Raw genomic sequence first — 17,767 nt, 5'->3', positions numbered from 1 at the left:
TTTTCCACACTCTGCTGTCCGTATTGATGCATGCATGTCTGAGGGGGCCTAGGCCAATGCATTTAAAAATGGTTAAAATAAATATTTACATTTTAGAAAGCTATTTTACTTCTTGACCAATATACTGAAATCTGTAACTATGATACCCCTTGCCCCATAAAATAATGGTTCTTTTACAAACAGTTTTTATATTGTAAAAAATTTCTTTCACTTTGCAGGTCAGAAACCAAATTTGATTCCGGTTCAGGTATGTTCACATTAATACTGCTATTCTGAGTATATTTTATTTAAATTATTCTCTGTGGAGTAATTCATCAGATCAAGAGCCATTCTGATTTTAAACAGACTGGCTGGGCTCCTCACACTGTGAGTCTTGCCTCAGAGCAGGGCTACCGACTACTGTGAACCATGACGTGAGCTGTTCACTCTGGGCTTCTGCGCAGTTCTGTGGGACCCGTGGAGTGACCTCTGAGGGCAGAGTCTCATCTTAAAAGCAGAAATAGAACTGTATATACTTTCTGCTCAAAACAGAATGATCTCAGTGGGTATAGAACCCTGAATAATTAGAGATTTATCTGCAAGTGGTTTGTCATCAAATGTGGGGAGTGCATTTAAACAGCAGACTTCAAGAGTTCCAGCCTATGGAAACAGACATTTGTCTGTGATGCATTACTTTTTTTTCTAAGAAATGTTTTATTGGCATGACAGAAAATTAAGGTCACGTTAGGTCATTATTTTGTATCTATTAAAGCAAAATTTACCTTCTCACCAACAGCAGCATATCAACCTCAATAGGTTTTTTTCTAATGAATGTAGCCATATAATCTTCTAGGTTGACTGTGGCCCTTATGTCCCTTGCTGGGACTTATGCACTTCAGAGTTTCTGATGGTGTTTACAATTAAAGTTCAAAAATTGCCTCATTTTTGGTATAAAGGAGTTAGGCTCTTTGGTGGACTGTTAATAGATAAACATATTTAATTCCAGGAGAAAATAATTTATAGACTAGTATGTAACTTGAGTTTTAAAGTGATATTTTTACTGTCATTTAAATTTCATTGTATTTTAACTTAAAAAATGTTCACACTTGTTATAGCCACAAAGGAACAAGTGCTGTGTGTTCTTTTTGATAGCGATGTTTAAGGAGCTGACACTTTTTCTTCTTCAAAAACTTTGTCTTTTATTGTCTAACTTTATAAATTTAGTGAGACTTTTTTTTTTTTTTTTTAGAGACAGAGTCTTATTTTGTTGCCCTCGGCAGAGTGCCGTGGAGTCACAGCTCACAGCAACCTCCAGCTCTTGGGCTTAGTCGATTCTCTTGCCTCCGAGTAGCTGGAACCAGAGGCGCTGGCCACAATGCCTGGCTATTTTTTGTTTGGCTGGGGCCGGGTTCGAACCCACCACCTTCGGTATATGGGGCTAGGGCCCTACTCACTGAGCCACAGGCGCCACCCTAGTGAGACTTTTTAACTGTGAAGTCTGTGCATTTTAGTTCACAAATTCATTTGAGAACCATGACTCCTGTAATCTTTCTATTCTATGTTCTGGGGCTTCTGAATCCTTTGTGCCAGTTATAGTGTAAGACAAACATTTGGGGCCAGGTGCCGAGACTTATCGCTATAATCCCAGCACTTTGGGAGGCCAAGGCAAAATGATTGCTTGAGCTCAGGAGTTGGAGACCAGGCTGAGCAAGAGTGGGACCCTGTTTCTCCTAAAAATAGAAAAACAAGCTGGGCGTTGTGGCAGGTGCTTGTCGTCCTAGCTGCTCCGGAGGCTGAGGCAGGAGGATCACTTGAGCTCAGCAATTTGAGGTTACTATGAACTAGGTCTAGGCCATGGCACTCTAGCCTGGGCGACAGAGCAAGGCTCTGTCTCAAAAAAGCCATTTTGGGGGCAGCGCCTGTGGCTCAAAGGAGTAGGGCGCTGGCCCTTATGCCAGAGGTGGCGGGTTCAAACCCAGCCCTGGCCAAAAACTGCAAAAAAAAAAAAAAAAAAAGCCATTTTTGGTTAACAGCATTGGGGAATAAAGGCAGGATGGTGTACCAGCTGTGTACTCTTTTATGCTTTTGGTCTGAGCCAAAAGGCTGAGAAGCGATTGATTCTTTTATTGATTCAGAGGTGGCTCAAAATAAGGTGAAAAGTCTTTTTCTTTTTTTAATAGTTAAAAATCCTTGTGTATAATAAAAAATAAATGAATAAAGTGAATAACATTGATAGAGAATGAATTTTTACATAAAATGTCTTTTTTTAAACCACTGCAGTCACCAAATATTTATTAAGAACTCTCCTTATTTTGATCTGATCTAATTGCCTAAACAGCAAGTCAGAAACTGGTTTTAGGGCACAGGGTCTGGAATATAGCTTTTAAAAGTGAAAAAGCCTACTAGTGTCATTTTGAAGGTAAAATCTGGAAATAGTGTACAAAACTGAAATATTAGGCAGCTATTGTCAGAGCCAGGTAATTTATGTTAAATTTTCAAAGTGTGCTACTGAGTTCCTGTACTGAAGGTTAGTATTTATCACGGAAATAGTTATAACATCTGTACAAGTACACATCTTTCACTCTCGTGACCAAAGATTTTGTCCATGACTCTTACTTTTTTCAAGTCCTAAATTTTTTTAAGTGTCTACAAAGGATAACATCTGCATGTCTTTGACAACTACAAAGTTCTCTATTCTGAAAGTCTTAGGGGAAACACTGATTAAAAGTTTATTTATTCTTTTAATTTTTAACTTAAATATGTTGTGGAAAGAATTCCGATGGTTTCAAATTAAGAAACAGGTATTATTTTTTTTCGTAAGCTTTTTTTATTTTTTTGCTTATTATTGAATGAAGGGATCATGACAAAGGAAGCTTGGAATTTACTCTTTGGCATTCCATATAATGCAAATTTTGGTTAGATATAAGGTAACATATTGGAACAATTAAATGTATGAATTTAATAGGTTCAGAGTCTCTATTCATCAAATACAGAAAATAAACTAGCTCTGTTTAATGTTGTATATAGCTCTGACAAAGTAAGACTTTTTAAATGAAGGAAGATGCCAATCTTACTAAGAAAAAAAAAAACCTTAAAAAATAAATACTATGGACAATGACTAGCCATAAAGGAAAGGATTTCAAAGTCAAATTACACACACACATATAGGTGTGTGTTTACATATATTTTTTTGTGTGTGTATATACTTTTTTCCCTAAGAAAAGTACTTGACGTATATACAGCTTACTGCACAACAATTGTAGTTTATATAAATGAGTTTTAGGCTGTGGAGTGAGGTTTAGGAGGAAGGAAGGAAAATTTTTTTTTTAATTGTTGCAGTTTGGCCAGGGTTGGGTTTGAACTCACCACCCTCAGTATATGGGACCAGCACCCTACTCACTGAGCCATAGGCACTACCCAGGAAGGAAAATTTTTATTGCCAGTACATATTAAAAGTTTTGGGTTGTTGGCTTGGTGCCTGTAGCTCAGTGGTTAGAGCACCAGCCACATAAACCGGGGCTGGAGGGTTCAAATCCGGCCCAGGCCTGCCAAACACACAGCTGGGCGTCTGTCGTCCCAGCTACTTGGGAGGCTGAGGCAAGAGAATCGATTAAGCCCAAGAGTTGGAGGTTGCTGTGAGCTGTGATGCTCTACTCTACTGAGGGCGACATAGTGAGACTCTGTCTCAAAAAAAAAAAAAAAAAAAATTGGCTATTGACTGTATACCAAATGATTCACCTGGAGACCGTATGCTTTTTTTCTTATCAGAATTGTGCCAGCTTTTTTTTTCTTTTTTTTATAAATCCATAAACAACCATAAATCCATAAACAACCATTTTGCAAATCCAAAAACAACCTCCTAGTGTTTTCTTAAAGTTAAAAAATTTTATAATGAAAAATTTCAACCATCGATGAAAATAGATAGTCCGGTATGATGAGTACCCACTTAACCATCATCTAAATTTTATTATTATTAATAATTTGGCGTATTGATTTCACTTTTCTTTTTTTACTTGAAATATTTCAAAATAAAATATATTTTATGTGACTTTTAAAATCTGAAAATTATAGATTGTCTTATTAAAAGGGGTCAATTAATTTTTTGAGGTTTTCATCTGTCTTAGAAATTTGGGTCACATACAAATTATTTTGGAAAGGATTGTTGTGTTTCCATCTCTGAATTCAGTTACAGACTCTTTGAAGGCCGGGCACCGTGGCTCGTGCCTGTAATCCTAGCACTCTGGGAGAGGGAGAGGAGCAGATTGCCTGAGCTCACAGATTCAAGACCAGCCTGAGCAAGAGTGAGACCCAGTCTCTAAACATAGCTGGATGTGGTGGCGGGCGCCTGTCGTCCCAGCTACTCGGGAGGCTGAGGCAAGGGAATTGCCTGAACAAAAGAATTTGAGGTTGCTGCAAGCTATGACGCCACAGCACTCTACCCAGGGTGACAAAGTGAGACTCTGTCTCAAAGAAAAAAAAAAGACCCTTTGAAAATTCTATTTGAATTATGTGGTTAAGAAAACTTTCAACCATTATGCAGAGGTGCTGAATTAATTCTGATTTGAGAATCCCAGAAACGTATTGTCGTCAAGATTAATTTGGTTAAAACTTCAGCTGCCATTTAGCTGTGGTCCCTGTACTGCCTTACACGCTGATTAAAAAACTTCTGTTGATTTATAACTCAATCACCTACAGTTTTTGGCTTTGCTTATTGAGAACAGTCAGCCAAGCTTTTTAAAGGAGTTTTAAAGTTTCCATTTTAACACCTTTTTCTAGTTGGTGTGCTAATGTTGCTTGCCTGGGATTGAGAGGGGAGTTGGTGCTTTTAGTAACAGACTTAAACAGACTTCCTTCTATGTTCATAAGTAGCGAGAGGCTGTGCTCTTCTCCTCACCTCCTAAGAAAGGAAGTTAGTTGATGCTGGAGGAAGCAGAGCATTGGGTTTAATGTGGTGATTAAACATGAAAGCTGCACATCAAATCTCAGGAGAAACATGCTTTTGAAACAGGCAGACTGTGGAGCGTATTGCATGATAGGCTATGCAGATGGTGTCCTGGGGGTCACCACGCCCTGGAGGTCAGTGCGTGGAGCAGACCAGTCACATGAAGAGCTTTGCATGACAGGCTGTGCAGACCGTGCCCTGGAGGTCAGTGCGTGGAGCAGACCAGTCACATGAAGAGCTTTGCATGACAGGCTGTGCAGACCGTGCCCTGGAGGTCAGTGCGTGGAGCAGACCAGTCACATGAAGAGCTTTGCATGATAGGCTATGCAGACTGGACCCTGCCCTGGAGGTCAGTGCGTGGAGCAGACCAGTCACATGAAGAGCTTTGCATGATAGGCTGTGCAGACCGTGCCCTGGAGGTCAGTGCGTGGAGCAGACCAGTCACATGAAGAGCTTTGCATGATAGGCTATGCAGACTGTGCCCTGGAAGTCAGTGCATGGAACAGACCAGTCACATGAAGAGCTTTGCATGATAGGCTATGCAGACTGGACCCTGCCCTGGAGGTCAGTGTGTGGAGCAGACCAGTTCCATAAAGGGCTCACCAGCTTTGCTTTTATGTCATCTTCATGGGGAGGGTCACAGCAACATGCACAAAGTGAAGTGTGAATTTTGCTTACACAAGCGAGGCACCTTGGCAGCCTTCATTAACTCTTTTAATCCACTATTAAGATTTCTTTTTTAACCAAGCTTCCCAGGAAGTTAAAAGAAACCCAATACATGTGCTGCCTCAGCCCTTCTGTAAATATCCCTCAGCCAGGGTGACAAGCTAGTCTAGAGCAGAGTGAGAGGACGGCCCCCGAAAAGCCGTCCTCTGACCGAAAAGGTCAGCCCTGAAGCCAAATTCCAAGAACCTGCGTGCCTTTCAGACACAACCCATTTGAAAAAGGAGAGTTCTGGCAAAATAACTGGAAAAGAGGTTTTTCTCTTCTCCCGAGTTTGGGGCATAAGGCAAAGGTACAGCTGGAATCTACTAGTCAATAGCGTAACATCGGGAGATCATTGTTTCCGTTCTATCAGAATAGACGAGCTTTCTGATCAGAGAGGCTGATGCGTGGAAGGTTATAACTGTGTTAAGGGCTGCCGGTGCTGGGATTCTGTCTTTCCGCCTTCTCAGGCAGGGTCTGGGTGAGAAAATGGAATGCCAAGTTAAATAGTCCATAAACATTCAAAACAAAGATTTTTTTTCTATAGAGTCACGTTGGCTGAGAAAGTGAACAAGCTTCTGTTTAGTGGTGGTTGATTCTGGGCTGCTCAGAATAGCTGTGCTGACGGGCTCGTAGAACCCGTATAAGATTTCATGAGAGCAAATGAGGGGGGATTAGGCGCCCTAATGAGCATGGCTCAGTGTGGAGAGTTGAGGAGGGAGCTCACGTTAAACAAAGCCCAAGAGTGTAGAAGGTTAGGCAATCCTAAAAGACACGATTATGAAAGGCCCGACAGAATACAATTATGCTGTGGGGGAAAAACTCTCCAAGGAACAAAAAGCAGCTAGTGTCGCTCTTAGGGTCCGTAGTTAAAAAGGACTCTGCACCATGGTAAGGAAATCAAAGAATATAATCAATTAAAGCTTGAGGCAAAAACATAAGGTCTGAGAAAAATGGAGCAGGCTGCTGTGGTAGTCACTAAGTTGGAGGGAATTTGGATGTAAGGGAAGTATAGAGTCTTGAAAGTTTGTTGCAATTTGAGAGGATTTTCCTAACATAGGAAGCCTTTCTCAAGAAATATTCAGAAGGGAATTATTTTCAGCTCTTGTGTGAGAATACGTCGACAATAGCTTTTGGTGTACAATTCATCATTTTAAACTTCTTATTATAAATGCTCTTGTAATAGTGAAAAGCAAAGGAAATAAAATATAAACTTTTATATCAGAATACTTAAATCTGTGAATGGGCATCATTCATTAGTAGAAATAAGAAATGTTGATGGTTCATCTGTCCTTCATTCCACATGTATTCGTTGGGCAGAACGTGCCAGATGATGAGGGACAGCTGTGGACACTGTGGGTATCGTTTCTTCACTCGTGGAATCTTAACTCATGCTGATCGGTCCACTTTACAAATTTACACGGATTTCTCTGCATATTTAGCTAAGGAGGCCTAACAAGGCTAAACTTAAATTCTGGATGGTGAGTGAAAGAGCCCTTGATATTTGAACATAAGCTGATATGTTTTAGGTTTAGGCAGATAGACTTTGTTTTTATTCAAACCATTTCACTTTGTTTTCTGTTTTGACTGTTCAGAGAACAGCCTCACAATGCTAATGTTGGGTTACAGTTTTTCTATAGCTTTCAATAAAGAATAATATTTTACATTTGATTATCATTAAAAAACAAAACAAAACACCTAACTTAGAGCACAATGACAAATGCCTGTGAATAGCAGGGCTGTTGTTGCTTTATTCCCTTGTGTTTGGAAGGTTAGGCTGAAGAGTTAGGCAGCCTTCTCTGCAGGGCTCTTCCTTGGTTGCAGGGAGATGGACCTCGACCTTCACTCCCTTACATACACTGGAGGACCAGGAAGCGGAGGTTTGGATCATGGAGATTTAAGTGATGTCTCTTTCACTTCCAGTAATATTTAACTGGCTTTCTGGAGTTTCATGTGTGCCATTATGTCACATACTTAAATTTTGTATTTTTTTTTTCTTTCTTAGAACATTTAAAGCTCTGAATTTCCTTCATTAAATCTTTAGCTGAATCCTGCGGGTTTTTATATTGTACTTTAAACAGTTGCAGTTGGGGTTTTCTTTTGGACACAATAATTATTAGGAAAATATTTTTAAATTTCCAATTTTTTCACTTTCTGCTTTTACTAATATTTTTTAGTTTCATCACTTGGTAGTCAAGGAATATGACCTCACTGTAAATACTTTTTTGTAGGTCTGTTATTCAGTACTTGTTAAAGTTTTATTTGGGGGCCAAATTTTTGTGGCCTTTCTGTGGGTAATTTGAAAACTATATTCTCTATAGTGCCGAGAGTTTGGTGCACATTTATTAGATCAACCTGATGCTGGATAATAGGCCCCTTGTATCATTATTTATTTGGTTCCTGTTGTATCTGACAAGGACTTTGAAAAGAGAGATTTTTTTTTTTTTACCTGAATTGAGATTTGTTGTTGTTGTTGTTTTTGAGACAGCGTCTCACTTTGTCGCCCTCAGTAGAGTGCTATAGTGTCACAGCTCACAGCAACCTCAAGCTCTTGGGCTTAAGCGATTTTCTTGCCTCAGCCACAATGCCTGGCTATTTTTTGGTTGGAGTTGTCATTGTTGTTTGGCAGGCCCAGGGTGGTTTCGAACCCACCAGCTCTGGTATATGTGGCTGGCTCCCTAGCCACTGAGCCACAGGCGCCAAGCCAATCGAGCATTTTTTAGATGTCACCGTCCCTGCGGGTCAGTCTCGCACACTGCGTGCTCTGGCGACAGCGGCTTACTGTGTCCTGCATTTCACGTGTTATGTCTGCCTCTGGTACAGGACACTATTCCAAAGCAGTGCTTTTGGAAATGAAAGCTGCTCCAGAAAGGAAACTTACATTATCCCCAAATCATACATGAAACGAGAAGTTGTTTCACCAGCTGCATACACCTATGCCTTTCCTTTCCATCATCCCGTAGCTTTATAGGGACAGAAGCCCTGAGCCTGTACATGATGAAGATCTGTTTTCTCCACGTCGGATCCTCCCTCACTTCTCCATCTGTCTGGCAAGATCCTACTCACCTTTCAACGCTCCCCCCCCGCCCCCGGCAAGCACTGCACCTCTGTTACCTGCCGTCTGCCTTGACGCCTGCCCAGCAGCCAGCTGTCTCTTTCTCGCAGACGTCGGCCCTGGGGCGTGCATTTATTATAGCAGTTAGCCCCTGCCATGCTATGTGCGCAAATCTTTTCTTCTTTCCGAGTCTCTGAGTTTCTTGAAGGCAAGAGCCACGTCTCATTCACCTTTATAGCCCCAGTATCAGGTCTGGGATAACTACTCAGTAAATAAAAATTCCATGAGTTTGGAAGTCACTATTTTCTTCTCTAATTGCAGTAGAAATATTTGACAACAAAGCCTCATTCTACCTTTTGCAGTCTTGAGTTGGTCAGTGGAAGTGGCTCCTGAGCCAGAGGCGGTGGCTTCCAGACGCTGCATCTGCATGGAGTCTTATGACTCCAGTTCTCGCTGTGCGGCATGTGCCCTGTCTGGCTGGGGGGTGAAGGGACCAGGTGTCTTTCCTCACATCTCTTTTCCGCTGAGGTTAACTCAGAGGTACACACGGGACACGATGGCATCACGGTATGGAAGGGGTGTGGGGCCCACATTATTCTTGCAGGAGAACCGTTTACCATGACAGCCTTCACTCAAGGGCTTCACGTAGTGAACTGTTGTTGTGTCAGCCCCCTGAGGACTTGCTACCATTTATTATGGTAACTGGTGTTAGTCACTCTGACCAGCCCTGTGCCTAGAATCCTCTCTGGCAAGTGGTTATTTGCCTGTAATTTTTATCTAGTGGCAAATATCACTAGGTATTTATTGGGTAAATAATTGAATGAATGATGAGGGGCTGTAGTATCCAACCTGAAGACGATCCTTTACACTGGAGGATGTCCATGTCCCTGTCACACAAAACCTATCAGGCAGCAGTGATCACAGTAATGTGCTATAAAAAGGCCCCCTCAAAACCAGTGACTTACAACTATTCACGGGCGGCACCTGTGGTTCAAAGGGGTAGGGCGCCAGCTCCATGATGCCAGAGGTGCCGGGTTAAAACCCAGCCCCGGCCAAAAACTGCCAAAAAAAAAAAAATAAAACCAAACAAAAACAAACTATTCACACTCACCCGGACTTGGCTGGCACAGGCCAGTTGCCAGTGGGGGTTGGGTCTTCCCAGGTGTCGGGTCATTGGTGACAGAGGGCAAGCCCAGCTGTGTGAGCACATCACCAGCCTCCGTATCAGGTTGGCTAACGCCCCATTGGCCAAGCCGGTAAAGCCAGTTCCCTTGCCATTCATTCAATTACTTATCCAAAAGGTATCTAGTGATCTTTGCCAAGCAAGTCATATACACAAGACCAAATTAAAGGAATGGGAGCAAACTCCTAGTTCATGCCCCTGATGAAGCAGGTGCAGGTGTTGTTTTTTCCCCAGAGTGGGAAGAATAGAGAGTCGTAGGCAAAGGGCCTGGATACGGGAGGGGGAAGAACAGCTGAATCTGTTACGTTGGAGCATCATATACTTAGATCAGTTAGTTGTGCAGTAAAAATAAGGCTTGGGCTCCCCAATCAACTACAGCGTTTGGGGTTTTATTCTGACATTTTAGATTTAAATTTATTTTTGTGTTATAATAGTCTATTAAAATTAATTTTTTTCTGTGTTGTTTGCTAATAGTAAAATATGCTTTTATAGTATGAATGAAAGTGGTATTAAAATTCATTCAAATATAATACATTGGAGCTATCTTTGTGGGAATTTGTTTAAATTCTATTTTGTGGCTTATTTGATATCAAATTTTATTTACATATTTACTTTTTCTATTATACTTGGACATTTATTTTTGTTATTTTATTTTGTTTTGAAACAGAGTCTCACTATGTTGCCCTCAGTAGAGTGCTGTAGCATCACAGCTCACAGCAACCTCCAACTCTTGGAGTTAAGCGATTCTCTTGCCTCAGCCTCCCAAGTAGCTGGGACTACAGTTGCCCGCCACAAAGCCTGACTATTTTTTGTTGTTATTGTCGTTGTCATTGTTGTTTAGCTGGCCCAGGCCAGGCTCAAATCTGCCAGCCTGGGTGTATGTGGCCAGCGCCGTAACCACTGTACTACAGGTGCCGAGCCCAATTTATTTTTAATCACAACCTGCTTTTTAGTTAGCAGTATTCCTTGAAATATTGTCAAGGTTCTTGGACTTTACTAATTTATTAGGAATTTTTTGAAAGTAGTTTACTAATACATTTATTTTTCTAGCTGTATGATTTTGTATGTTTCAGGGTTTTAGGGGAATGCTGCTTCTCTAGAAGGAGCGTTACTTGTGGTTTCCAGTGTGTTTGTTTTATATATATTACATAAGATCACAACATTTCCTTCCAGAAAGTTTAAAATCATTGAAATTTATTTATGATGAATTATAATTTTTTTCAAAAGTTTTTTTTTTGTAAATTGAGAAAGCATTTTATGTAACTTGAGAATTTTACTAACCAGCAAATAGAGTCATGTCAGATACGGCAGTAACTTCATAGAACTACATTATGGTATTTTGTTAAAATGATACCAATTTTTATTAGTGAGCACATGATGAAGTACAAAGGTGATAACAATTTAATTCACCCCTGGTCATTTCCACAGACTTTCGTTGATCACTCACCCTAATCGAGTTTTGCACATTGTCCTGAGCAAGCTAGTTGTAAATCATTTTAGAATAATATCTAGCAGAATCGCTCTTGGCATAGAAATTTACTGGTAGGATATTCTTACATGCTTGTGATAAGCATGAAAGCAGGTCAGCTCTCTCTGCAGCCTGTTTATTTTGTAGTTAACAAGGGGAAGGGAGGATTTTGAGCATCCGGTGCATGTATGCCTACGCATACCTAAGAAAAGAAATAATCACAGATCCCACTGTCACTTTAATCCTGCAGTTAACTTAGTTGTTGATTAAACAGCTAGTTACCATTTATAGCATTTTAGTACTTGTAAACTTATTGGTGGTACGGGTGTCAACAAAGCAATGATAAATGAATATTTTTACCTAAAGTAGGAAATAACAAATGAACAAAGATGGACCACCAGTAGAGTTATTTTAAATGTCAAGATGTGCAGCTTAATAACAAGTTTTATTATTTACTATACATGACTCTGTAGATTTTGGGTGAAATGTTTAAAGACAAGGTTTATTCTTAAATGTGGTTAATTTTAATCTAACCAGTTTTAAGAAAAGAATCCTGTGGGGTTTCAAAACACTTTAATTTCTTTTATAGAAATTCACAAGACATGACCTGTCGTTTTTATAATATGATTGCTAGGATCTTCCTGTTTTATTCTTCTTATTCCTAGATGTAATAATTTTTCTCTGTTGACGTGATATCTCCTGAAGATATTTTTCTAATTCTTAAGAATTTTGATATATATGATGGGTCACCATATAAGCAACAAAAACATACGTAACTAAAAGATGGAAACTTCCATGTTTATCTGTTATCTACATTTGTCACTGGGAGTCAGTGGGATGGTTTTATAGAGGATGATCAGAAGCAGGAAAGCTGTGGTTTAGAAAATGTTTTAATCTGTTTCAAATAACTTTTCAGGGCAATATGGTAAAAACGACATGATTCATAACCGATGGAGATTAAAATATTTTTACATTCTGTTTTTAATGACTACTATCTTAAGTTTGTACCCTAAAATTTATAACTAGTAAAATATTACAGGAAAAATATATCATTCCTAATCCACTTGAAACTTGTGTTTTACCTTATCAAACTGTACCTTCTTTTTAGCTAAAACCAGCATAAATGTAAAGTAAATTTTAACTAAAATATAGCCTCCATGCTGTTCTTAAATAGATTAATTAATGTGTTAATATTCAACAGGTTTAGTATAAAAGATCTGAGATTATGTTTTTAGTTGGGGCAGTAATTCAGTCACTATGTTATTTTATCATTACAGCTAGGCAGACTTTCATCACTTGGAAATAGCTCATTTTAGAAAGTTTAAATGTTTTCTATGTGCACAAGGAGGCGGCAAGTGTAATTATTAATGTTGGCACTTTGCCCACTGATTCCAGTTGCTCTGTCTTTTTCACCCAGAGATAACGGTGTGTGTTCAGTCTCCGTCATATTTACCTAGAGGAAGTCTTTTTAATCCCTCATCTTTCTCCCTCACTGAGGTTGTGTGTAAATACTACATAAAACGGCAAATGGAAGGAAGTCTGTTTTGTCTAAAGATACCTTTCATCTTAAACAAACACATCAGCCTGTCTCTGGAAGGATAATGATAGGGGTTTTATTTGGTGGGAGAAGGAGGAAGATGGATAAGACCAAAGCAAAAACACGTTCCAAGTTTCATGAACCCGTGTTACATCCTTTAAAATTTGGGTAGATTTTTCTGATTGTGTCTGCTTAGGGGATCACTCCCCCCGACCCCCGTACTGCTGCATTGTTTCAGCACCTCTTAATTTTCATTAGGATTGGCGTATCATTTTTGCTGTTTTTATGAACATTTGTAATAATTTCTCACAGAAAGCTGAAACTCTTTACTCAGATACCTTACAGCACAATTTTCTGGAAAGCCCTATCTGCATATGAGCTTACAATTCCTGTATGGGAAAAATAATATGTTGCCTTCTCTCATTTATTCCTGATTTAAAAATCCCACAAAGTTAAATAAAATAACTTTCTTTATCTTCCTATACTGTGAATTCTTGAGGCACAGAGGCCCATTTAAGTTGTCTATTTTATTTATCTCCAGGTCCACTTAGGTCACAGGGAGGGAGCAAATGGTTTGTTAAGTCAGTACTGAATGAATTAATCTTCAGTTGCTTATATCTGCTTACTTAACATTTTTGGGGATAACTAATATATTTGGTATTGTCCCTTAAATCTTGTTTTCTTGTTGTTTTGCCTCCGTGTGGTCCTTTTCTTTCCTTATATTGATTAAATATTTGTCCTTTAAAAAAAAACGTGTAGTTGTAAGTTAAATATATTATTTCTACTTATTGTTTACGATTTAATTTTAAGAAACATATTTGACTTTATATTTCTGTTAATTTCAGAAATAAATTTGTAATTTCCCTTCTCCCAATAAAAAAAATCTTTGTGCTCTTTTGCCTCTGAGCCTGACATCTTTCACATTATGCCTCTACTTCCTAAAAATTATTCCTTTTTTCTTTTGATACAGAGACTCATTCTGGGTGAGTGCCCTGGGTAGAGTGCTGTGGTGTCATAGCTGACAAGAGCCTCAAACTTCTGGGCTCAAGAGATCCTCTTGCCTCAGCCTTCCAAGTAGCTGGGACCATAGGCGCCTGCCACCACGCCTGGCTGATTTTCTATTTTTAGTAGAGACGGGGTCTCACTCTTGCTCAGTTTGGTCTGGAACTCTTGAGCTCAAGCAATCCACCTGCCTTGGCCTCCCAATGTGCTAGGATTATAGGGCTGAGCTCACACCATGCCTGGCCCCTAAAAATCATTTCTTAAGAATTCTATTAAATGCCTTTTAATAGAATTAAACCACATTGTTAACCACCATTTAAACTTAATTGTACATATTTATTTATGTATCACTGTTTCTTGTGTGCTGAGTCTTTATCTTTCTTAGATTTATTTTTCATTTTGCTATAGTACTACTTTGGACATTCTTTCAGAAATGGTTCTAGATAGCAATTTATCTGAGTTATTTTATCTGTAGATTGTTTACTTAACACTTTTCACGATATCAAAAGGATTCAAGCAGAAGACATCCTGTTACACATTTATCCTTCAGGAGTAGAAGTTGGCGAAGAGAACTTACTAGGATCTTGGAGTGTGCCTCCATTAAGGGTAGACTGGTTTTTCTTTTGAATGATAAACTTTTTCATAGGTGTGATTTCAATTTAATTTATAGCTCATTAGCTAAAATTTTTCTGTTGGAGGAAAGAAAAAAGGAATTTCTTAGGTATGGTATAATTTTTTAAAAATAGGCATGTCAACAAATGCCTAACAAGTACGTGTGTTCTTTCTATGCACAAATGCCCATGTCCAGTGCTGAGGAGGCCATGTCGAGTGCAGGGTCTGGTTCAATGTATGGTGCCTTTTTTCATGTTATACCTTCACTCTGGCCTTGGTAATTCTTGTTGAGCTTTAAGAGTAGTGTTTTTAAATTAAATACATAACAATTAAATTATGAAGAAATATTACCTTTGATCAAATCATAATACAAATGCACCGATTTTTAAACGTCATTGTCCATTTTTGAAACCTAGTTAAATTAACAGGTTAGAGCCATTCAGGAGATGACTGGGCTTTGCTTTGTTTTTCCACTTTGGAGTGACTAAAGCAGCAAAGACCTTCTCTGTCAGCTTTGTTGTGAGTGAAGTGATGGAACAATCTGGTTTGCAGATATATGTACCTTTAATAGGGACTGCGTTTCCTGATACTTGTTGGTTTTATCTCGTTATTTCCATTCTGAGTTTATTTTTGTGCGGCTGTTGTGGGGCTGATGTATAATGTTACAGCTCACCAACAGGGTCATTTTAAAAGTACAAAGAACATAGTTTGAGAATGAAGAGCAATAAAAAAAAGGAAAATTCAACAATATGAACAACTAAGAATAAAATCAATGAAAATAAGGATTATAGGGTCCATACATCTTTTACGGATTTTAAGTTTTGCCTTGAGATAGCTTTCCAGAAAAAATTGTGCAAATTATACTCGTACCAGCCGTGTATAGGTTTGTTTTTTTTTCCTGGACAAACTGCCCAACTCTGAGTATTACCATACTCTTCCTCTTCCCAACTCTGGCAAAGAAAATAAGAACAGAAATATTCAATCTGATAGGTAAAAAGTAGATTCTCACTATTTTAATTTGCATTTTAATGACTAGGGAAGTTGAACATTTTTGTTATGCATATTGATCATTTGTAATTCTTTTGTAAATTGCTTACCTTTTGTTTTTCTTTTTCTTTTGGTGAGGCCAGAATGTACAGTAGGCCTTGAGTCAGACACACCATCCTTTGGATTCTGGATCCATTTTTTTTTTTTTTTTTGGGAGAGACAGAGTTTCACTTTATTGCCCTCGGTAGAGAGCCGTGGCGTCACACAGCTCACAGCAACCTCCAACCCCTGGGCTTAGGCAATTCTCCTGCCTCAGCCTCCCCAGTAGCTGGGACTACAGGCGCCCGCCACAACGCCTGGCTATTTTTTGGTTGCAGTTTGGCCGGGGCTGGGTTTGAACCCACCACCCTCGGTATATGGGGCTGGCGCCCTGCTCACTGAGCCACAGGCGCCGCCCTCTGGATCCATTTTTTAAGCGCTGTGTAATTTCTGGCAAGTAATATAAACTCTCTGAATGTCAGTTTCCTAGTTTGTAGCGCTATATTTATAATTAGAATATCTACCTCCATAGGTAGGACTACATGAAACAGCACATAGTTAGAGCAAAGTGCTTAGTGTCCACTAGTGAGCCTTCCTGCTGTGTTAGAAAATGATGAGGCTTGAAATATTTCTCCTAGCTGGTTGCTTGAGGTTTAACTTTAAGATTATTTTTTCCTCTATGAAACTTTAAAAATTTTAGTGACATATTTCTGTCTTTTTTTTTTCTTTTATAGTATTTACTTTGGGGTTATACTAAGAAAATTGTTCTTCACACCCAAGAGTGTAAAAATATGATGGAAGTAATTTTGAATGTGATGGAGTTGTAAATGGAATCATTAATTTTAGTGACTCAGACTAAGAAAGTAGACTAATAATTCTATACTCTTTCTACTTCTTTAGAAAAATATTAGCATTCACTCTTGGTGAAAAAATTCAGAAACATTAGGTCACATATTTAATGAGTTTTTAAAAAGTGTTTTAAGACTTTGAAAATACCTTCCCTGGAATATTTAGGAAGGAGCTCTGCTATTCTATAAAGTGCGTTTGTGTCCACTAGAAAATGGTGTTGTCCTTGGGTCAATGAATTAGAAAAAGGGTCCCTCCTACCACCACCACTCCACTCCCAGCTCAGCAAGGTGACTCCAGCGGGTCCCTGCAGGTGCACAGGCCTGGAGGGAGGGGCAGGACTCTCTTCCACGGGCCAAGTCCTAGTGCTTTATGAGTGGTCTTCTGCGCCAGTGTTACAAAATGGCTATTGAAATAGCTTGAGAAATTAATAATTAGGTTATCTAAATTCACATTCATGATTCAACAGAATTGAATAATCTTTTATTTATGTATTTATTTATTTATTAAATCATAGCTGTGTACATTAATGCGATCATGGGGCACCATACACTGGTTTTATAGACCATTTGACACATTTTCATCACACTGGTTAACATAGCCTTCCTGGCATTTTCTTAGTTATTGTGTTAAGACATTTAGATTCCACATTTACTAAGTTTCACATATACCCTTGTAAGATGCACCGCAGGTGTAATCCCACCAATTACCCTTCCTCCACCCACCTCCTCCCTCCCTCCCCTCCTTTTCCCCCTTCCCCCTATTCTTAGGTTGTAACTGGGTTATAGTTTTCATGTGAAAGCCATAAATTAGTTTCATAGTAGGGCTGAGTACATTGGATACTTTTTCTTCCATTCTTGAGATACTTTACTAAGAAGAATATGTTCCAGCTCCATCCATGTAAACATGAAAGAGGTATAGTCTCCATTTTTCTTTAAGGCTGCATAATATTCCATGGTGTACATATACCACAACTTATTAATCCATTCGTGGATCGATGGGCACTTGGGCTTTTTCCATGACTTAGCAATTATGAATTGAGCTGCAATAAACATTCTGGTACAAATATCTTTGTTATGATGTGATTTTTGGTCTTCTGGGTATATGCCTAGTAGAGGAATTACAGGATTGAATGGCAAATCTATTTTTAGATCTCTAAGTGTTCTCCAAACATCTTTCCAAAAGGAATGCATTAATTTCCATTCCCACCAGCAGTGTAGAAGTGTTCCCTTTTCTCCACATCTACGCCAACATCTCTGGTCTTGGGATTTTGTGATATGGGCTAATCTTACTGGAGTTAGATGATATCTCAAAGTAGTTTTGATTTGCATTTCTCTGATGATTAAAGATGATGAGCATTTTTTCATATGTCTGTAGGACGTGCACCTCTCTTCTTCAGAGAAGTTTCTCTT

The 17,767-nt window shown here is 39.1% G+C and overlaps 1 protein-coding gene across 2 annotated transcripts in view; it reads left to right on the top strand.

The window, feature by feature from the left end:
• The window catches only part of MSRB3 (methionine sulfoxide reductase B3), a 171,455-nt gene that overhangs the window by 89,135 nt on the left and 64,553 nt on the right, over positions 1-17,767 (top strand). For both annotated transcript variants that reach the window (XM_053555595.1, XM_053555596.1), the window contains exon 5: positions 219-247. In XM_053555595.1, coding sequence (XP_053411570.1) covers positions 219-247 — 29 coding nt within the window. The remainder of the gene's footprint in view (positions 1-218; positions 248-17,767) is intronic.

Source organism: Nycticebus coucang, chromosome 12, assembly GCF_027406575.1.
Source record: "Nycticebus coucang isolate mNycCou1 chromosome 12, mNycCou1.pri, whole genome shotgun sequence".
NCBI classification, from domain to species: domain Eukaryota; kingdom Metazoa; phylum Chordata; class Mammalia; order Primates; family Lorisidae; genus Nycticebus; species Nycticebus coucang.
This window is presented reverse-complemented; position numbering and strand designations above follow the sequence as displayed.